Consider the following 23856-nt stretch of genomic DNA (forward strand, 5'->3'; position numbering starts at 1 on the left):
GCACCATTTTTCCTCCACACATGGCGTTGTGTGTTCCTCTCAAACAACTCAACTTTGGTTTCATCTGTCCACAGACTATATTGGCAGTTGCGGGGTTGAACATCCAAGTGCTTTTCAGTAAACATCAAAAGTGTAGCTGTTTTTTTTGTTGTTTTTTTTTTAAAGACAGAAAGGGCTTCCTCAGTGCTCTCCAATTAACCCTATTCTTATATGCCAGTGATTTTTTTGTATAAGTCTTCAACAAACAGTTCATTTTTTTTCTTTGTTTTTTTTTTTTTTACCTATTGAGCATTCTATGCTGTGCTCTTGCCGCCATATTCACAGGACAGCCTCTCCTTGGAAGAGAAGCAACAGTGCTGAACTTTCCATTCAAAGACAATTTGTCTAACCTTGAATTGGTGAACAAAACATTTTAGACACTTTTGTAACCTTTTCCAGCTTTATATAAGTTAATACATTAAGACAAAGAACTAGAACTAAAAGAGAGCTATTCACACAGGACATGTCAGGGATCGTTCTGAATGTGCATGCCATGAGAAAAATATAATGTTACAAATGAAAAAAATGTACCACAGTGTCGTCTGTTTTAATTATTTTATTCCAAAACAAGTTTTATTTGTGTATGAGTTTTGCACAACAAGTTGAATGTAGTCCCTCTTCCCTCCTGCTCCCATCACTGCACTCACAATAAAATCCTCTAGTTCATCAACAGGATTAATATCCACAATGTAATCAGAATATTCATGACTCTATTTCAATAATCCATTTAGCACTAATAGAAATATGAAAAATAATTAAATTCAAAATAACAATCAAAAGACCCCCCCCCCGCTTTTTGCATGAGTTACCACTTGAGACATCGTATTGGTTTTGTGACCCTCCCTTCCCCTTGATTTTCATACTGAGTTGATATATGCTTGCTTTTCTTCTTGCCTATCTCAACATTGTGTTTATTTGATGCTGGCATAGAAAATGGAAGGGGGAACATACACAAAGAAAACATTTGGACAAACCGCTTCTGGACAACAGGCTTGATTGCAGACTGCTGTGAGTTCCGGTCATGGTTTTTTTTTTTTTTTTTTTTTTTTTTTTTCAAACATCATCTACTGATCTTGAAAAGGAAATTGAAAGGAGCTCGGATGGAGTCTACTGTTCAAGCGGGGATTTCACAAATACAGATTTTTAACCTCTCACATTTTAAGATGTGAGCAAGCCCACACATCTATCATCAGTCCATCCATTTTTTTTCTGCTTAAAGTACTAAACCCGACCTGCAAGAGTCAGCATAATGCCTCAGGGCAACCAAAATAATATAACGAAGAGAGTAGTTGTTGAAAAGTCACGGCAGTAGTAAAACAAAAACAGAAGAAGGTAGCCTCACTCTTACCATCTCACGAACATAGAGTTGGTGGCTGGGTCTGACAACGTTTTAATTGAACTCGTAAGGATCTGAGATCGTAAGTATTGAACAGGTTTAACAATTTCAACTGTGAGATGTTACCGTTTCCCCAGCAGACTGGAGAGGAAAAAAAAGTCCACCCGAACAAAGCAGACACCACAGAATAATGAAACTGTCAGGATAATCGCAAGGAGGGGAAAAGGTCAAATTTGACCCGATCATCTGCAAGTCTTTACAACACTTTATAATTGTCTGCCTCAACCGTTTTCTGAGAATAACAGGGAGCAAAAATCACTCCACTCCTTTCCGAGGTATCCCATAATGGGGATTTTACTAAGACTAGTCAGACGCAAGGAGGATGTTTAAATCTGGCCAGATTGTTGCTGTGTGTGACAATAGTTGATCGCCTAATTGGGGAGGAAAACAATATTCTTAAAATGTCACGAAATAACTGAAGAATAATCTTTCAGAGACATCTGAGAATTATTCTTTCACTGACTTGGATCACAAAGAAGGGTGGGAAAAAAGGCTTACGGCTCCTATTATTGGTATGTTCCTACTCCGTTACAGCCATTGTTGAGATTAGGGAGAAAATAAAAATCACACACACTACGTCACAGGATAATCACTCAGGATAATCTTTCAGAGACATCTGCTGTGATCATAAAGGATGGAAAATGCTCAAATTTGGTTTGATCGACAGTTAAGGTGGAACTCACTTTTGAGAAATCATTATGGTCATAGTCTACGAAAGTGCTCAGCCGTAAGTGGAGGGAATTTAAAAAAAAAAACATGGAAACTGGTGGCGGTTTAGCATCAGCAACTTCAAAGACAAGAGCCAAATGAACATGAACATAAAACAAGTGAGATGGGAACTTTACAACATTTAACAATTCCCTTCATTGAGTTTCCTCTGGGCAACATGCGGGGAATATCTGAGCAGCTAATTAGGGACTGAGCTGTAGGACGGAACAGACGATGTTGTTTCAACCAACTCCAACATGATCAGACTTAAACATTCTAGTCACATTCCTGACTGCTATAAGATTCCAAACAGAGGGGCACACGTCCTGTATTCCAGCTAAATTTTAGATGAAACCCTTGCTGTCACAGGCAGTGAAGGGATGGTGGAAGGGTGTTAAGGCTCCGAGTTGCAATGAGGAGGCTTCAAGAACAAGTTTAAGGGGGGTTGGGTGGTGGTGGTCAGGTTGTTAATGAGGCACTATCTCTTAGCCTTTGGTGCATGGGTGGTTTAGTGTTCAGATTGCGGGTTTAGCAGCTGAGGGGTCGCGGTCAAGGGGATTCATGAATAAGAGTTTAGAACAAGGGGTATAAGGTTTAAATTTATGGTTAAAGATTAGGAAAACAAGGACGCTAGTGATTATGGGGTTTGGTGACTTGGTTTGAAAGGGAATGATTATGGATAAAGGTTTAGGGGCTAAATTTCAAGGGTGTCATGCTGGCGCTCAGGGGGTCTAGGTTTACTGTAAAGGTCAAGGTGTTTGGTGACCAGGGTGTTAGTGGTTCCGGGTGAAGGCTCAGAGATATGGATTAAGTTTTATGAATAATGTTTAGATGTTAGGTGGTTAAAGTTGAGCCAAAAAGGACTTTACAATCAACTTGTAAGAGTCAGGTGTTTGGAGGCTTAGTGGGGATAAAACGCTAATGGTTCAAGGTACGTGACATGGGTTAAAGTTAGTGAACTTCATGATGTGTTGTGGTTTAGGGCTAAAGAGTAAGAGACACGGATTGGGTTTATTGTTAATGGGTTTGTGGAATGGCAAAAAGGTTTAAAGGCTGTGCTGTACTGGTGGTTTAGGAAGTTGAAGGATACAGTTATAAGTTTGGGTTAAAGGATAAGGGAAATGGATTATGCTTTAAAGTGTGGAATGGGAAAAAGTTTAATGGGGGGTGATCAGGTCTGTAAGGTTTATATGAGCTAGTGGTATTTTGTCATGGGCTTTAATAAAAAGGGGTAGTGCTTTGGTTAGAGAGCGGTATTTAACAGAGTTAGCAGTGAGGTGCTTTGGGGGAAAATTTTAGGTGATTCTCAGGGTGGTTAGTGCTTGTGGTTTAGGGTTATCTCCTTGAGTTGGTGCTGACAGTCAGGTGTTTTAGGGGTCAGTTCAGAGTCAATGAGTTCGTGGTTTAGGTTTTAAGGGTAAAGGTTTAGATTTATATTTAGAGGTGTGAGGGAGCTAGGGTTCAGACCATTAGCTGTTACAGTCTAATGTCAGTTCAGCCCTGGTGGCTGTGGATCAGAAGGTAGAGAAGGGTCCTCCAGTGATCGAAGGGTAGCTGGTTCGAATCCCGGCTCTGACTGTGAGCCTGGCAGTGCCTTGCAAGGCAGCAGCCGTCCATTGGTGTGTGAATGTGAGCTGTTGTAAAATGCTTTGAGTACTGTGATGGTGTAGATAAAGCGCGATATAAGTGCAGTCCATTTACCACAGTTTTAAACCAGTCCTGGTTCTGTTTGAGCATTTCTCTAAACGACAGGGCATCGTAATGTTAACAACTTGCAATTTAAAAAACAAAAAGTCGTTTTACCCAACCGAAAAACATATTTCTTCTCAATCCAGTCATCAGTATCCCATCAATGTGCTCAATCCCCAAGAACTTCGCTGGCCAGGCGAGAGGAGTAATTAGGCAATCAAAAGCTTGAAACAGTATTGACGAGGCTGTGTTGAGTCTATCATTCTGGCAGAAGGCCTTCGTGTCGGACAGCCAAGTCTGTAGCTGCAGTCACAGCTTGCTGGCGCAATAACAAACTCCTTTAAAAATATGCCCAGAATTAAAAGGATCAGGACCTGTCTAATAACAGAGGATGAAGTCTTTGCTGCTTTTTGTAGTGTCTTTCTGTCTTACCTTATATCTTCGGGGTAAGGGAACAGCTTAACGTGGGACATACATTTCCTGTTTTCAACCCCCCTGTGAGACTTTAATAGAAGGGTGCTGTGCTGCTCGCCGCAGGTTCTGCTCAGTTTAAATCCTCACACTTTAAATACAAACACACACACACACACACACACACCAGTAAAAATGAACTACAAACCAGCAACTCCATGTTGAATTGCATCCTTTCAATAGTGGCGGCGACAAAGGGAGGGACACAAACTCTCAAACACAATTAGCCACAGCCATGTTTCTTGTAATCGTTGTAATCCACTGCAATTGTCACATTGAAGGCTTTTTATTGAACTTCCACTTAGAACAAATGGTAACAAAACAAGACAAAGAATGAATAAAACAGAGTAATCCTCAGGAAGTCATTCTGTTCAATTTAAAACAGCAAACAGGTACAACTTGTCCTCCAGCGAGTGTATTGTTAGCTTCCGGAATGGGTCTTCGGAAGAAAAAAAAAGAAAAAAATGCAACACTCGAATGGAGAAAGGTAAAAAAATCAAAAGCACGGTCTGGCCATGAACACTTCCCTCGGTTTTTGACCAAATGGGAGTGTTAAGAAGCGCATGCGAGCAAGCCACTGCTGTTTCGGCAGCCTTCAAGGTCACCCAGACAACGGGTTCAATTCTCCATGTTTTTGTATCCGCTGGTTAATTTTTCTTCATTGCTTCATCTGCCAGTCTCTCCACCCGATTTGGGATGAAGCAGTACCGTGCTTCTGCTCTCAGGCCTGGTCCACCAATAGGTCCGCTTTGTTGAGGTTCTGTTGAACGGGAATGGGACGGGCGGTGTGATGAGGGGGACTGTGCAGCCGCATAGGGCTGGGACCCCCTCCACCCTCGCTGTCCGTGTTGGATGAGGACGGGGGAGGCGGTGGGGGCAGCCGGGGCAGCGGCGCCGACGACGGCGGTATCCTCGAGATTGTCGAACCCAAACTGCTGTCCGATCTCAGGCTCTGGATGCGACGGCACTCCTGGCAGATCCTCACGTGGGTGCAACTGCGGCTGGGCAGCAGCACTGGGGTGGGAGCCGGCGGAGGAGGGGTTGCGTTACCTCCGAGTGGCTCTTCGAGGAGCCGCTGGGGACCTGGGCCCAGATCAGGTGGCCCCGCGGCTCCTCCTCCAGCCCCGCCGGTAAGGGGGCCGGCACCGCTGTAAAGTTTGCCGTTGCTAAGCCGCATCTCTCGGACCAATCGCAAAGGCCGAGGGGCCCCTAGGGCAATCCGGTTCGGGTGGCGCAGGGCCGCTGCCGAGCTACTGAATGGGCGGCGGCGGCGCAAACGGGCACTCTTCTTACAGGAGACGGCGTTTCGGAACTCGGTGATCATCTCCTGACAGACAGACACCTACAAGGATGACCAGGAAGGGGAGCGAGGAGTAGTTGGGGAAGGCGGGAAAGTAAAGACGAAAGGGAGGGAAAGAAAGACAAAGAGTAGGCAGGTGGCGGAATGGGACGGCACATGAATACCAAAAACAACAGAAAGGGTGGAAACAAGGGCCAAAACAATGGACACAATCCAGAACCAAAAAAAAGGGTGCAAGAGCAGTGGATTTGGTGACGTTTGGAAGACAGAAATGAGGGGGAAATGGATTTCGGGATGGGAAGAGTTTCCAAAAAGCAGAGAGAGTTATTACAATCCAGAGACACGGCAACACCCAATGTCGTTTAGTTCAACAGTCCCCAACATTTTGTGAAACACGGACCGGTTTCACTCAATTTAATAGAGCTACACAGGATGCAGGCGGATTTTATTCGCTGTCACCCTCTTGTGGCAGTGAAGCACGATCAGTCAAATTCTGGCCCGCAACATAAAGCAAAAAAAAAAAAAAATCATCTGAGCGACAGCTCGTAACACTCAAAACTAGCAAACTTTAGCACTCGTAAGGGAAAATCCCACTGAAATGTTTCTCAAATGCACTTTTCTTTTCCTTGGAAGTCTTTTTTTTTTATTATTTTCCCGTTTCTAAAGAAGGGCTCTAAGAATATTTGTTTTACATATTGATTATTATAAATACAGCTTTTGATGTGTACAGATGGAAAGGCGGACGGACCTGAATTTAAATAATTTAATAATACTTCTTTTATCGACTACATTTTTTTTTTCCAGTCTCTCTGTGTGGCCTGGTACCAAACGGTCCCGGTCCGTGGCTCAGTGGCTGGGGACCGTTGGTTTAGCTCATGGACACTTCATTATGGCAACATGGAGGCTCAGCCAAGCTGGCAACACACGCTTTTGACCCAAATTACTACACTACAAACAGCATTCAAAAGAAAAAGTCAGGGACTCACATAAACAGAAACAGTACTCTTTGTCAGAGAACACAGACTGATAGACGGATGACAAGAGAGAGAGAGAAAGAGAGACAGCAACGGTGAGATGGGGGAAAGAAGAAGAGCAAGAAGTAATCCAAAAGATGGAAGACGAAGAATACTAGAATAACAAGTGAGGCAGGGGTTCTCAAACTTCATTTGGGATGTAGGCACATCTTATAGGGGAGAATTTATTTTTCAAGGAAACCTAATAATCGTAACGCCACCTAAACACAACTACCATTTTTTTCTGGAAAAGATACATTTTGAAAACAACAGGACATTATTCTTGAAATAAGGCAGTAATGGCCCATAGCTGAGGGGCGATTGCATTAGTACTTTTGTTTCATTCCTCAAACGGGCTGTAGGTAAAGGTATACATTTTTAAAATAAATATAACATAACTTATTGCTAATTATTTTCTATACGCCGAAGCTACAGCTAGGAGACCCGCTGGGGGTCCTCGGACCCCAGTTTGAGAACCCTTGATATGAGACGTGTAAAAGGAGATACATCATGACATTTAATGTCGCATCACAACGCAGCATTAAGCAAGCAAATATTGGCATTTAATATTGCTTCTCTGTACCGTCACATTGAGCTCACAAACACCACAAGACTGACATTTACGCTCAACACACAGAGGTGGACACTGACCTTAGAAGCAGGCAGGACATGCAAAATGGATTCAAACTGTTTTTGGGTTGTTGTCAGTGGAGTAGATGCTTTTGTTAGCGTGTCTTTTATCCAGTCTTATCAGCATTTTGAAATCGTATGTTTCCAAATTTAAAATCTATCAATCCACCCAATTTGCGGTCAATTAAAGTTGCTATATATATGGGGTATAGGTTACCAGATGATAGCGTGTTATTTTATCAAATTAGCTTGATGTAAAATACTTATCAATCTTTAGAATTGATCGTGGATTAAAGTGGCTACATAGATTTATTTTAGCATTTTATCCAGTTTAAGATTCTGAAGTAGTACCTGGGCACAGTAATGCTGGGCACAATGATCAATGTGTATTGAGGTTTTATCTTGCTATATATTAGCATTCAATCTCTTAGCATGATGTCATTCTATCTATTCTTATTAGAAATCAAATCTGACTTCACAGGACATGATTTAAAATCCTTCTCAAATGGTCCACGCGTAAAAGTATTAAATAGTTAATCTGGCTACATGCTAAAATTATCCCCGTGTAAGATCGAGAATCCTGAACTATGTGTCTCAGTTAGTTAGTGTTAGTACTTAAATTACTAAATGATAAGATGTCATCTGCAAAGACGTTCTACATTCAAGTTGCTATTTGTATGGTGGAATAACAATTGTTACCTTAGCGTTTTCCGTCTGAGTTAGCATTTTAACATTTCATTTAATGTTATTCGATCTTAAATTTGATGCCAAGATATGATGTCAAATCTTTAACAATCTGACTAAATGTGTTCCGTATTAAAGGATTCACGTTAGTGAACCAAACCGTTGTTCGCGGAGCGGAACGTGACCAAACCCGCAAAACCGTTTAGGGGGTATGCCGCAAATAAGAACAATGGGAGGGTGATATGAATGAAACCAAACTTGGAATAAAATAAAAATAAACCTTGATGGCTGGTGTCTTCGGCCATCTAGATCTTGAGTGTGAGAATTGATCAAATAATACAAATAAAACCTGACTACAGTAAGTTTATTATACATCTGCCTAAAAAATTGCAATCTGAACGTCCCCCAAAACACCAATTAGTAACATCTCAACATTTTATTCAGTTTTAGTAGGCTTTCAAAATATTGTAGTCCCAGGACAACAGGGCAAGATGTAAAATCCCAAGCAATCTTACCAAGTGTACTTGTTGGCATACAAGTTGTCAGCACGTTAGTTCCTTGTAAACTATTTACTGATTTGCCCAAGCATTTTTTTTAGAAGTGTGCTTGAATTTCAAACATTTTAGATTTTAGTTCTCCATCCTTCACCACACCACTGGGTTGTGCTCTTTGAATAGCTGATCTCAGTCCGTGTACATGTCGCGCATTCGTTTTTCCTTCTGAAATCAGGAAACGGAACACGGGAAACGACCCCATTTTTGTTGTTGCTTCGATGTATGTAAACAAGAAATAGGAAACGAGTCTCCCGTTTCTTGTTTGAAAGTTGTAAATTGAACAACTGAAAAGGAGCTCTGAAAAGGAGCTCTATCGGATGTTTTTGGTTCAAAATCTGGAAACTGAAAAACGGAATACGAGCTTTTATCTGATGTTCCAATGCGTGTTTATGTAAGAAGTCTTCAATTAAGATACGACCATAATTTTTTTTTACCTCAAATATTCTTTATGCTGCTTTGCCTTCACCCTGAAAAGAGGTGTGGCTCCGTCCCGATTGCAACACTAAGCTAGGGAGGTCAATGTTGTGTACGTGTTGGCTTCTAACGATGACCTCACCAAAATGGCCTCAACATAGGCACATCAGTGAGCGGGGATCTACCGAAGCTCGTGTTAATAAATATGTTGATATTAATTAGCTCATGTCTTTCATTTCATTTCAAAGCCTCTGTTCTAAAGGACATCTATACACGGCTTGCTTTAAGCCATGGCAACTCGATATCGTAGATGAAAATCAACAACGGAACTATTGGTGAAATTTCTGAAGGTGGATCTCAGAGCAAGAAGCAGCAAAAGAAAGAACACCATGTCAAAACCACACAAAGAAAGCCTGAGAAAAAGAATTATAGTCATATTTTACTTCCTGACTCGTGTTAAAGCAAGACATACTAGAACATGAGATAAAGGCTCCTATACAGTTTTTCAGTTTCCAAACAAGAAACAACCAATGACTTGTTTTCTGCTTTTTGTTTACATGTATAGCAACGCAAAACAAAAATAGTTTCCTCTATTTTTTCCATGCATCAGAAGGGAAAATAAATGCCTGCAAAGTACACAAACGTATCTCACATGCACATAACAAAACTGAACCCGCAAACAAACACAGCAGGCACAAATAAGACAAATCCAGAAAATAATCAAATTGCTCTCACGTACAAGCACACACACAAGAAAAACTGAAAAAAGATTTGGCAGGGCGCCATTGGAACCTACTGGGGTGTGTCTGTGGGTTCGGCGAGGGCAGGTATGGGGGCATACCTCATCGGTCTCTGCCGAGCGGCGTGTTGACCATACAAATTCCATAATGGCCACAAACACAGCAATGATGAGGCCGCAGATGAGTACCACAAAGATGCCCCCAATGTTCTCCATTCCCAGACCTGCGATTGAGAAGGCCCACAAAATGGCTCAGTGTCAAACCAATGGCGAGGTTTCCTTCAACTGCTCAAGAATTTTTGCAGGCGACCAATTGAAATTTCCAGTTAAAAACGAAAACACAAGTGGAATGACAAAAGTTTAAAATAGAGTCAGAATATGAAGAGAAAAAGTTGTGACAACAGAATACATTGGTCATGTTAGCAGAAGTCACAATATGCATGTACAGCTTGTGTTTGAACTGATGTGAAATTAAAAAAAAAAAACACTTCATAGAAAAAGGCCACAATTTACACAAGACAACATTTTGAGGAAGTTTAGAACAAAAAACTTTCTTTGCATGAATTCTATGAGAAAACGTGATATTACAATACAGAATAAGGAGAAAAAATATCTATGAAGAAAAGGTTAACATTTTAAGAATTAAGAAAAATATGATGAAACGCTAAGCTGTAATTTTTCTAGAAAATAAGAATGTTTTAAAAAGTTGTGATTTTACTACTAGTTTACTACTGGGTATTTCTTATAAACCATACACACATGGAGATTTTTTGGAAAATATTCTGACTTCTTCAGTGGACTGACCTTTGGCCCGATGGTCCTCCTCTTTGGGACACTGGCCTCCCTCCCACCACCTCCTCTTCAGGATCTCCAACCTGTTGTTCTCCTGCAGCTGGAGAATGGCCAGCGTGATCTCATCTCGAAACGGCGAGCCTGTGGGACGAATAAGGGGTGGGGGGCAGACGCGTGATGAGTGAAGAGAAGAGGAAGGGGGATTGTTTATCTTTGTCATATGGTGAGAATTTAAAAAAAAAAGACAGATGGCAGATTAAGGAGAAGATTACATCAGGAATAAAGACATGAAGATCGCCTCAAGACTGAATGAAATAGAAAATGGCTGAAGCTTTTATCCATCTTAGGTGAGGTATCTCTTTAAGAAAGCCACTTTTAACTTTCAATAATTAATTTTTAATTGTTTTTTTTTCCCCAATTGAGATGAAGGTCCGAAATGTACATTTCTTCCGAAAACTTTTGCCACTGTATTTCTGTGTGTGTGTGTGTACTGACATGACAATGTTAATGACGTCTGAATTTGATGAGAAACAAACGCATCTTAATTTTACAAGATCTGCTTTTACAAAGCTTTCCAAGAAAAAAAAAGTAATACAAGTGTGTAGAAGCCAAAATTTTGAATTTTTTTATATTTGATGAGGGGGGGCGGGGTTACAATTCATGATTTTAAAAATTTTCTCATGAAAACAGCTTTGATTAAATCAGGGGGGAAAGTCCTGAGAACATTTTATGGCTTTTTTTGGAGGGGAAAAAAAAACTTGATTCATGGGATACACACACACACACACACACACACACACACGCACATTTTTATGAGAACATTTTAGGAGGACTTTACTTTTATGAAGTACATTGTATTTTTGGAGGAAAAGGTTGTCATATGGTAAGGAATACAAGTATAGTGCAGTGCACTCAATACATTCAAAATTTTAGAGCAAAAAAATGTAATTTTATGATGAAATACTTGCAAGTCTTGACTGTCAATATTTTTGTCAAAAGGTTTTAAAATTGATGATAAAAATACATCTATAATAAGTTGTAATGACAATATGTTATTTCTTCTTCACCGCGGATTTGTTTTCCATGGCTGATCCGACCAGGGATGCGAAGGCCCAGACAACTGAGCTGCTCGGATCAATGGCGCACACAAACCCTTCCACCACGATAAGGTGGCGGCTTACAGGATTTTATGAGAATTAATGATTTTTGGAGGAAAAAAAATAGCGGGGCTCCTTTTCGCAAGCTGCCAACTTAAAAGCATCATATTCGAGATGAGTACTGGTCAAAGTCAAGGTTTGGTTCCAATTTTGACATGTAGGCGGCAGTCCTTTATTTCACTCAGCATTAGTGAAACAGCTTACATTTGCAAGCTGGACAGATGTGCAGCCATGAAACGACACTTCAACTCCCACAAAAGCATCCCAGAAGGTGATGCTCAGAGATCCAAAGATGACGCAGTATGTGCTGCATCTTCATTCTAATTTTTCAAGAATTGTTGTTGCTGTTGTTCGGCAAACTTTGGGCTCACTTAAAAAGCAGCTGTTTGAGCAGAGACTGAACAATTCTAGAAAAAAAAAAAAATCAAAAAGTGTATTGCCACTCCTGTCTGAGGTTTATTCTCGGTCAACAAAAGAAATAATTACACTTAGTGTATTTAAAGCAAGCACACAACTTTGCCTGAAAGTCCACTAGCATAATGCTAACAAAATGAAAAACGCCATTCACCGGGGTAATGAATAGACATTACACCCCAGGCACCTTTTTTTTTTTAATATAGCATTCATGACATTACTTATTTTTGAAGTCTTTAAACACACTTTTAACACAATACAAACAGATTTAAACACATCATACAGTGGACTGCCACTAGTCGCAGGGGGATAGGACAACACCAGACCACAAATGAAAATCTGCTAATATTAGATTCTCAATAAAAGTTGCAATGAAATAAGTGGGGATATACCCAAAAGACGTGTTTTCCACAAATGTTTTGTATTCTTCATGAAATACGGAAAAATTGGACATATGCTTGGACTTACAACTGGACTACGGTATTTTTCTTTTTGATCCCGGTTAGTTCATGTTTTCAGGCAACCTAGTTGATACTTACCAGGTTGATCAGGTTGACTATGAATAACTAATATGCCCCCCCCTCCCAAAATATGGGTGGAAAACCCCAATTATCTAGAAGAAGTAATAATTACCACATAAATCACCAAGACATAAATCCCCCAGATTCTTTTTGCAGTCACGAAACGTTCGATCACTCTCCTGCAAAATGCCAAAAATGGAGCTAACCACTTTGATTCTTAGTGGCTCAATTAACTACGATCAAACACGAGATGGAAAAAAAAACTAGATTGGTGATGCGGTGTTAATTAAAACCACGAGTGTCTATTCTGGATGTTGGAATACGTGACGATTCTTTTTGTCGATTAAGATTTCAGAGTGTAGATAAACGGATCTCGAGCGCGCAGGCGATAAGATGACCTACTTTCCTCACGACTCCGTAACAAGCGCAGCGCTATGGAGACCGTCAGCGGCACGTACCCAGCGGCATCCCGATGCCGTATCCCTTGGTGTCCAGCAGGCCTCCGATCTGCGTAAGGTTGCAGTTGAGGCCGCGGTGGTACTCGTTCATGGTGCTCTCCATCAGGAAGGCGTACTTGGAATTGACCACGCGGGCGATCCCCTCCTCAGTGCTTTTGACAAACACGCTGGGCTGCTTGGAGTTCATGTAGTTCCACATGCGCTGGTACGTCTGGTAGCGAGAGTTCTGCGCGGTGAACAAGGGCAGATTGGAAGGGGGTGGGGAAAAATTATATTTAAAAATAAGAAAATCAAAATCGGAGCAAACGCGAACATGTGCACCCAGGGGGGTAGTGAGATGAGACTGATTACAGAAAGTGAACATGGACACTGTTGAAATAACAACTTTTTATGATGTAGAAAAAAAAAAGAATACATAAATACGTCATCTCAAAACTGTCACTTACAAAATGCATAAGTGAACTGAAAAATCACATTTCCTGTGGAGGAAAAAAAATAGAAATGTACAGTACAGTATCTTGGGATTTTTGGGTGGAGTCAATGATATCAGAAGTCTAACACAAAATCTAAAACGTTTTGTGACAGCAATGATGTGATAAATTATTTGAAAATGTTTTTCTATCTTTAATGTAGTCTAACGTGTACAACGTTTTCATCTTTTGATTGAGGGAATAAAAGCAACACAAACAATGTGGTTGCACAAGTGCGCACACCCCCATAACTGGGATGTGGCTGTGTTCAGAATTAAATCAACAACATTCAAACGTGTTAAACAGGTGTTAGCCCAGAGTTGCCATCATTTAAAATGCTCAGTATAGATTTTCTCGTAGGCCTTTGACATTTTTTCTTTCCATTTTTTTTTTTGCCAATAAAGAACATTCCTCACTCTACTGAATTTTCATGAATGTGAACTTTTAAGTTTGAACAATGATTTAATTACCTCCCCCACCAAAAAAAAAAACATGGATAATGTTTTTTAACAATATAGATTCTGAACTTTTTTTTCCCCCCACTTTATTCAACAATCTTCTTTTTAAATAAAGTTGTGCTCACTTTTACTGAAGGCCCCGTGGGATTTGAATGTAAATTAGACTCCATCTTCCCAGTGACCCTGCACAGCATGTGCAGAAAAGAGTGGACAGACTTCTAAGATGTCTTTGGTGTCTGTTTGTTCCTTGCCTTTGCTTAATTCCTGCATATTTCCTGAATCATGGCACGGTCTGTGACTTACCAAGGCATCATCAGCGCCTTTAGTCGCAAAATAACGTTGCGTATTACAATAAAGGATCGTAAATCTTGAAAACGGTTGAAAGACATTCGGGCGATAGGGAAAGACTCGAGTGATAAGAGGAAAAAGATGCACGGCAGATAAACTGGGAGAGGATACAATGAGTGTTAGTGTGTGTGAGAAGATGAAAATCCGGTGTGAATAATGACGAAGAGAGATCAGTGCCAAAGACGAGTCAGGAGTAGGCAAGAAAAAGCGAGGTGACTCGAGGGAACGCATTATTTGCCGGTGGCGTCGGGCCGATGTATCATCATCTCCGCTGCGGGCTGGGCTCGGAGAGCACGCGCGAGGTGGCTCAGCATTTACCAAAAACACGGCAACAGGATTAAGTGTCTGGAGTGTGCCATTACATATTTTATCTGGGTGCCCTCTGAACAAGAGGACACTGTGGGTATTGTGTAGCAGAGCCAAACTATTACTTATGCGGTTGTTATGGGAATAATGGGTTCCCATGTCTAAAAAAAAAAAAACAAGTTAAGCTCTGAATCCTTAGAAGTATTTTGACATACGTTCATGCAAATGTATCAAGAACACTGCACGTTATATTCAAAATCACAACATGAAAGTAACAATGCAACGGGTTGTCCTTGTTATTGTGGTGTTCTTCCATGTTGTAATTAAAATAACCAAACTAACTAGTTAGTAAAGACTGCCTCAAACTGTGTTCACAAAAACAACACATATGATCCATATCTATATTATTTTGGTCATGTTTTAATTTGGAGTAGAATGAGTAATGTTCCCTATACAGTAACGGTTTATGGAATAATGGCCAACTGCTTTACGTCAGTGTTGCACATCCTGCCCAAAAACTAAAAGGATTTTGAGCTTTACTTTTTAAACACACCGGCAACTTGTACTCTTAATGCAAGCGTATGATGAACAACACCAAAGGGATGCAAACACAAACTGGCGTGTGGCCATACACTCACAAATAAACAAACACACTCACCTACTCACATTCCCATATGTAAACACACCTACATGCAAAAAGACAACATAAACACGCGCAGATACATACATACATACACACACACACACACACTCACACGTGCGCACTTGTAGTGCAAACACAGATGCCCCGAGGCGCTCTTGTAAGTAAACAAAAACAGTCATCCCACCACCTAAGTGTACGCCACAGCTGGTGGAGGTAAATTGGCAAATGTGAGGATAAAACATTAAGATAAATGCGTCACAGCACATTACACAAACTGTCAAGAGTACAAAAAAGATATTAAAAACAAAACAGGAGAAATAGAAAAAGACAGTACCATGAAGAACGTCATGGTGCTGCCTCCGTGGATGGTCCCGTATTCGATGTTGGTCTGGTCGGCCAAGTCATCCGGGGACTCGATGGGTACCTCCATCCTCTGCACGGTCAGGAAAGCCGCCAGGTTGGCCGTGTATGACGAGATGATTATGAGGGTGAATGCCCACCTGTGCCATGCAGGAGGAACAGTTGTCAGGATGGGAAATTACCATCCCCTGTCTTTGCCTTAAGTATCTGTTTGGCTCTGAGCATTGATGAGCTCAGCACATAACTTCCAGTCTTTCTACAGCCTCAGGAATCCCCAAGGACGAGTGTTTCTCCGCACATTTATTCAACTGCTAGCCTCGAATCTTGTGGCAAGGGAAAGGAAGTCAGCGGCATGTCAGCTGGACGATTAAATCTATATGATCTGCACTTACAAACTAATCCAGGTCCTGGAGTTTGTTTGAAGGATTTGTAGATTAATAATTCACGTTGCAGGAAGTGTCACAATCCTTTGACATCGCACAAGGGGAAATTTGATTTTTACACTTGCTCTGTAATTTACATACAATCAAAATGCAGGTTTGAGAGCTCATGATATGCACTGTAGTTGACGCTAGAATGAGGAGCTGTGTTAGCTAGTTAGAAAGTTAACACCAGCCCTATAATGTTAACTTACATAATACTTTGTACAGTAAATGGTTTGGACCAAGAAATAACTTATTGGATTTTAGGTGCAGGAGCAGATCAATGTACAGGGAGGAGGTTTTGAATTCAGTTCAGGCTTCACGGTAACTCCTACCAAAAAGCTCACAACAAGAAGGCAGCTAACAAATAATACCACATTTATCGTCATGCGATCTAACAATACATCTCACAGCTCACAGACACAAAGCTTTTCATTGGACTGGATCCCAGACCAAACCTTCCCTTTGTATGGTGTTTAGTGGGATGACTCACCACACTCCACTGACACATCTGGTGGACAAGGCCCTGGGCATTATTTCGGATCCCTGCTGCATAAAACCGCCGACGGGGAACCACAAACTGTTGCCCAGCGTGTACTGGTTCTCCAGCATATCCCGTCGTTCTCGCAAACACGGGTGAGGGTTGTACCACTCGTAGGGGCTCAGCCTAGGAGGGGGGGCACAAGAGTCACTACAGAAGACTGGCATTTGATCGATAGAGGCAATCGGGGCAAATGCACAAGCGAGTGACCCGCGCTAAAGTAATGCAGTCAGTGACCTTGCGGCCAGGAAGAGCACGCAGCTCACAGCCAGGTAGGCGAGCAGCATGAAGAGCCAGACGGCCGGCGAGAAAGGGTCCAGGAAGGAGAAGTACCCCGGCTTTCGACCCTGAAATGGAGGAAATGGATCAGCGTTAGACAGAAGGGAAGGTGCAAAAAGAGGTCACGTCTCAGCAGTTTGGGAGGAAACTCCCAGCGTGCGGCACAGCGGAGCATAACTGCGTCTTACGCTTCCATCCATACGTCCTCCGTTTCACACTAGCTATTGCCAAAAAACTCATTAGCAATGTAAATCTGCAAAGTCAGCACGTTGCATAGCATGTGGCTTTTTAGGACAGATTTTACTAGCACTAGAATGAAGTCGTGAATCAAAAGAACTCATTGTGTGACACTTGGTCAAATAAGAATAAATTACCACCATCATAAGGTCATAAAAATGCAACTAAAATCCTATTCGTATTATAAGAATGAACATCAATTCAATGAGAATAAAGTCAGATTGTCTTCTCAATATACAAACATATGCTTTTACTAGAATATACTGCAAGGAAAACGGTGTAAATTGAGATTTTTCTCAAATTCACAATATCACAATTATATTCACATATGCCTTTTTTTCCCCACATTTGTGCCCCCCCACACTACTTCGTCATAACATCGACATGTTTTACACACACATTTAACGACAAAGGACACAAAAGCCACACGATGCAATTCTTGACCAAATTGCCAGAACTGCATGGTATAAAAAGACCACAACGTTTCTTACGGGGGTGTCCCTCCAATAATTTCTGATGAAAAAATGTCGTGACGTAGTTCATACTGACTGAAGAGACGCCAATTTTGACCCGTGTTGAGCTTTCAAGTAATGCTTCCAAAACAGGAAGTCTGAACCTGATCCGTATAAAACCGTGATCTGTGTTCTGTGCACTGTTTTAAAAGCAAGGTCTTTTGTTCTGTCATGGCCTGTAATCTTTCAAAAGACAAAAAAAAAAAAAAGACTAAATGAAATCCAGGACGGAATGTGCCCTTGAAAACATCCTTACCAGATGAACCCTGTACAGGATGCTGATCCCCAGGGTCATGAAGGGCTTGGAGAAGTCGATGACTTTTTCCCGCTCCGACGTGATGGTGAAGCCCGCCACGGCCAGGTCGGCTTTCTGCGGGAACCGATTGTTATAAGTTACAAAAACGGAGGATGGTGAGCAGCGGGTGGAGGAGATGAAAAGAAGAACACAAATAAAAGCAACACAAAATAGAGTAGCGCGCTCTCGATTGTAGCGGCGTAGTGGCACAGCGAGAGCTGAAATGCACTTGAAAAGAAAACCAAAAACATACAAATAAATTCTTCCCCCTCCCAATTCTATCCATCAAATAAATGAGGCTAATTGTGGCGAAGCACAGACTTGGCAGGTCTTTCCACCTGTGTAAACCCCCCTCCTCTTGCATGCCTGCCCCCGCCCCCCTTCCTTCATATTCTCCATTAGAAGCTAATTGATGAACATGGACTGCTAATTAGAGCCGAGTGATCATGCAATCGTGGTGGTGGTTGGTGGGAGGGGGAGTTGGGAGGCAGAGTGTGCAGAGGGGCAGACTCCACAAGGGGACCAATCTAATAATTGAAGTGTAGCGTGTGGTGATTAAGCAGAGCAAAGGGGGTGGGGGGTGGGGTCTCATTAGTTTCGCTTAGCACCCACCAAAACATGGCTGTCACATGCACCCAAGGCCTGGACGGAACGTAAAAAGGGGACGACATGGGCAATTTTGGGCCATGTAAGCTCCCGCTTAGAAGGAACTATCAAGTCAGCGTCTGCACCAGATAAGACCCCCCGTTGAGGAAATGAGAAGTAACAGCACACTCGGGTTTCACTTGGTGCGTGTGTGTGTGTGTGTGCGTGTGTGTATCTGTGTGAATGCTTTTTTGCATCCAAGTGTGTATTCAACTCCTTATGCAAACAGTGGGCGGAGGGGGGAATGATTGAACCTATGCTGTGAAACATTCAGAGACAGGACCGTTTAGGTTTCCAAGTGCGATTTTTTTTTTTTTTTTAACAGCATAAGGTAAAGTAAGGCCCACGGGCCATATGCAGCCCACTCTGTTCTCTAATCCGTCCCACTGACAATGTACATGCAATACATTAAATAAGTGAAATAATAATACAAAAGCACAACTATATTCTTATATACCCTTTTTCCACATTTGCGCCCCCCCCCACTATTTCTTTGTAATCATCATCAATTACATTGACATGAACATATATAATATAAATATATAATTTAATGTAATGATTTCTCAACATAAATATTCCTACACACACACTTAACATTTGATTAAATACATGTTTAAATCAGTGAAATTATAATACAAAATCGCAATTATATTCTTATATGCCTTTTTTCCACATTTGTGCCACCCTACTACTTTCTTTAAAAAGTGAAATTATAATACAAAATTACAATTATATTCTTATATACCTTACTTTCCATATTTGTGCCCATCCTACTACTTCTTTGTAATCGTCATAACATCGACATGAACAATGAATGACAAAGGACACAAAAGCCACACAATGGAATTCAAAATGAGGATGGGTTGCTTAAATAGTAAAAATAATTTTATATATGTATTTAACATTAACTTTATGAAAATTAGTTGATACTTAACTGTACTGACTGTAATTACTGTAAATTACTAACTGTAATTACATTAAAATAATGTAAATTGAGAATGAATTATTTCAATAGTAATGCAGATAATATTTTATTCAATATTTTGGTTAACAATTTCAAATGACACTATCAAACAATTAATAGTATGTAATATATATTAATAATAATATAAATAATTGTGTATTAATATATATCTGTCCATTTCAGCTAACTATGGGCAATCAATGATGAGATACAGCGTGTTCCACAAGATGTTCACTGCCCCGTCTAGTTATGGTGTTACACTTATTTCAAAACTTTGCTTGACAGTTCGAGCACAGACACGTTTGTGTTTGTTAGCCAGTTTCCTGCAAGTCTCCACTAGCTGCACTGCATAACAATGAAGCTGCTCCTAAAATTTATAGCTAGTTGCACTGCATTATTTATAGCCAGACAGCGGCTGGGCATTGTAAAATTTTGAAATCCAAGTCGAAGCTGAACATTGTGTTTAGAGGTTGCGTAGATTTGTTTGGCGGACTCACCCTATTGATAAGCTCTCCGACCATGCCCGTCCAGGAGCCGTTGGGCTCGGGAGCACCGTACAGCCCGTCGTCCACCAACTTGATCTTGAATGAAAACTTCAGAATGTCCGCCAGCTCCCTCAGCATGTCGACGCAGAAGCCCTCGTACTGGTCGTTGCCTTGGAAGTCCTGGTAGTTGTCCTTGCGCATCACGTACGGGTTTTCCTGAATATAAATCAACAGGCAGGCAAACATTAAGGGGTCACGTGCAACTGTCACATGGCAAATCCAGTCGTGCCTTGACACATGACTGACCTGATTTATGAGTTATTTCAAAGATACAAGTTATTCAGACGATTTTTTTTTTGCTTTGGCTTTCAAGAGCAATTTTGATATATGGTAGAATTGACTCATTTCATTCCACAACAAGCAGTTTTTCTTGGTAAATACTCTTCAAAAACGAGGCTTCAAACTGTTTGTCACACCCATTTCAAGTTTCCTCTCAAACAAAACATAAAACGAAGATGATTAAATATTGGATATTTTAAACAACCACATAAAGATTTTATTACACGGTCTTACACTATAAGCAATGATTAGGATTTACGTTGTGCTATTATCAAGGATATCTAAACAACATTGACGACCAGTTCATAGTGTATTCCGCTGTTTGCCCAATGTTAGCTGGGATAGGCTCCGGCACACCTGCGACACCCTTGTGAGGATAAGCAGCTTGGACAATGGACATGGACACGTAGACAGACAATATATAACAGTACTGTCAACATTAATGGCGTCCCCACAGAATTGTTGTCAAATATGATGTTTATCCCCCCAACATGAAGGCTCATATAATAGTTTGTCAATTGGGTTATCTACTCCAAACCAAACCTGGCACACTCACAAAAATGTTAAAAAAAAAATTTCACCCGCACCAGAATGGACATGTTCGCAATAACAGTTGTCAGAAATAAACTAAGTCCAGTTCCCATCTGCCCAAAATATGCATAGGTTCGTGAACTTTTGTTCTTTGAAGTCGTTGAGGGAGAACACTGTCAACATATGTGAGATCATGTTTAATATAGCAAGCCACATGCTGCTTCACCAAGACTTATCTAATTACACGGAGCAGCCTGCTCTGCTGATTCCCATGACATTATTTATCAACTGAGGCAATTACACTTAAAAAACGTTCTGCTTGAAAACGGGGTACCGGCTCTTCTATTGGGTCTCAGAATTTGCAGCTACAGGATACAATGTACCACATGACCGTTTAGCGCTCTTTCTTTGCAGTTACTGATATTGCCTTTTATCTCAAACTCCCTCACAGCTGTACTCACCACACCACTAGTACCATGTCTGACAGGTCCCACACTTGTGCAGTTTGTCAGATTGTATGCAGAATGAAGTCAAATCAATGTTAGTTTATGTATATTTGATTCCCAGACTAAAATAAAATGGGAAAGGTTGCAACTTTTATAGTTGCACACGAATTCTCTGTTGAGTGTCGCCTGTGTCTCATCACGTCAAACTCCTTTAGGCTTGCCCCCCCCACCCCCACCCCCCCACCCCTCTTGTTTTGAATGACTGCAGGTTTCTTGGCAGGTTATCTCTCTGTTAGACTCCCACTTGGGAACAGTTTTGTGTAATCCTCCTGAGAGACAGAGAAGAGAGCGTGTGGAAGCTCACATATCGCATTACTGTCTCTGCCAAATACAAAAATCACACATTTTTGTTGTATATCTGACCCCTCCCCCTGCCCCCAAAAGTTATTTTCAAGGCTTGTGTTGCTTGTGGTACTGTCAAGCTGGGTGGAATTAATAAATCATGCACAGTCGAATATTCTGAAAGGCTAGTCATTGCGAAAGACTTTTTCCTCCTTATGTTATGAATTTATTCTTCTCATAGTTCAACTTTATTCTCATAATGATCAATCTACTTGTGTTGTGGATATCACAAAAAGTGGTGTTTGTGTTTATCCATCCAATATCCATTACTCAAAGAGTTACAATACAACATCACTGACGCTATACGTTAGCCTGTTGATGGCATTTGGCATTGTTTGTCAGGATGAAGCTAAAAGGATGCACTGAAAGCAAAGTTACGTTGTTTTAAATATTTTTCTCTGTTTGTTGAATGTGATAGCAAACTTCAACTGGGAGTCCCGACACATAGCTTGAAGCTTCCTTTTGGAATGATTGCTCACGACTTGTTGTGAAGTGAGTTGGATTCACTGCCATCATAGAGTGTTTGTATCTAGTTTTGTGAAGGCAGCATTTTTGAAATAGCTTTTGTGGCCCTGTCCCTATTGTTGTGGTGAATATTGCTGAGCAGTCCTCCAGTTACCCCCAACAAAAGTTTTAAGGATGTAGGGCCAATTAATCTGATGATGCGTTGTGCATTTGCATGTTATGCCTGGTGCTTGCCGGGTCTCTCTTTCCCATGAGATCCCCCGAGCCGACTCAACTCCAATAGCCAATTAGCCTTTGTTTTTTTTTTTTTTTAAAAGGAAAGAAAATGAAATGGCTGATTCATTCTGGCTGTAGATACAAGTCCAAACTAAAAAAAAGGGTGCATTCCAAAAAGGTAGACCTTCAGTTTTCAAAATAAGCGTTTCCACAGTTGGAGGACAAGCTGTGTGAGAACATGACGGATAGCAAGGACAAAATGCTAGCATTGTTTTAATTAAATGAGTGTTTTTAAATGTTTTATCAGTACAACATTCTCAGCATGATTGGCGCAGTCATTGACTGCTTAGTACGTCTGCCTCACAAATCAAAGGACCCGGGTTCAAATCTGCCCCCGCCTGTGTGGAGTTTGTTCTCTCCATGCTTGTATGGGTTTTACCTGGGTATTCCAGTTTTCACAACACCAACATTCCCAAAACATGCATGGTAGGTTATTTGAAAACTCTAAATTGCCCAGAGATGTGAATTTGAGTGTGAGTGGTTGTTTGCCTGAAGTGTATGTGCCCTGCGATTTACGAGCGACCAGTTCCGGGTGTCCCCGCCGTTCGCCCAGAGTCATCTTGAATAGACTGCAGCATGCCCAAGACCATAGTGAGGATAAGCAGAGGGCAAAATTGATGGATGGATTCCCAGCACGCAGCCTACTTTGCACTCAACATTGTGGGGAAGAGGTACCCCTGGGAATGCTCGAAACTCATCTGAACGAGCGCTGCCGGAGAAACAAACGCAGTCCGTAGAGGACGCACACTGCAGTGGCAAACGTCACAGGGGTAGCTGCATCCCGTCAAAATCGAGGCTCCCCAGCGAGAGGAGTTGCAAGCGTGGTTACAGTGATCACAGTGCTTCGTAAGCACCTTACAAAATACCCTATCAAAGCACTATGTCTGCTTCGCATCACAAGTGCAAGTCAAAGCGTTCCAGGGAGTATTTTGTTTAATACAGCAACAAGACATGTTTTAATGCATCGCCACTTCAAATTAGGGAAGATTATTTCGCTTTATTACAGTACAATGCACCATTCATAATCAACAACTGAGTATGTGCCCTTGCAAATTTGTTAGACAATTCTTTTTTTGCTGCGTTGCATGAATGGAGTTTTAACAGCCATAAAGAAGGAATAATTTTGCATTGTATTCTAGGAACCATTTGAAGGGAGTGGGAGGATGGGTTTAATAGCATCAAGGCAAGAACTTTTCCATTTGTTCTAATTGCAAATTATGGAGGAACTCGCTGATGTCAGATGAACATTGTCATGCCGCGTGTCATTTCTACTCTCAAGTTGTGGAGGTAGTGTTTGATGAACATAACACTGTTGGTCAAAAGCATTGTCATCTGGGAAGACGCCGTTGATTTCATTTTTGTGATATCAACTTGGAAATGCTTTTAGCGGTAGAGTGACCAACTCAATCATGTTGGTCGACTCGTGACCACTCCGGGAGTGGAATGCCACTTC

The 23856-nt window shown here is 41.2% G+C and overlaps 1 protein-coding gene across 6 annotated transcripts in view; it reads right to left on the reverse strand.

Moving 5' to 3' along the window:
* Positions 1 to 832: 832 nt before the first annotated feature.
* The window catches only part of grik5 (glutamate receptor, ionotropic, kainate 5), a 99043-nt gene continuing 76019 nt past the window's right edge, over positions 833 to 23856 (reverse strand). For 3 of the 6 annotated variants that reach the window (XM_061820024.1, XM_061820025.1, XM_061820027.1), the window contains 9 exons: positions 19957 to 20160; positions 17812 to 17925; positions 16765 to 16874; positions 16480 to 16653; positions 15539 to 15704; positions 12980 to 13205; positions 10442 to 10570; positions 9695 to 9861; positions 4408 to 5645 (listed from right to left, as the gene is read on the reverse strand). In XM_061820024.1, coding sequence (XP_061676008.1) covers positions 5025 to 5645; positions 9695 to 9861; positions 10442 to 10570; positions 12980 to 13205; positions 15539 to 15704; positions 16480 to 16653; positions 16765 to 16874; positions 17812 to 17925; positions 19957 to 20160 — 1911 coding nt within the window. In that variant the 3' untranslated portion in view covers positions 4408 to 5024. The other 3 variants (XR_009795042.1, XM_061820028.1, XM_061820026.1) reach the window with 3 other exon arrangements.

Source organism: Syngnathoides biaculeatus, chromosome 5 (assembly GCF_019802595.1).
Source record: "Syngnathoides biaculeatus isolate LvHL_M chromosome 5, ASM1980259v1, whole genome shotgun sequence".
Lineage (NCBI taxonomy): Eukaryota > Metazoa > Chordata > Actinopteri > Syngnathiformes > Syngnathidae > Syngnathoides > Syngnathoides biaculeatus.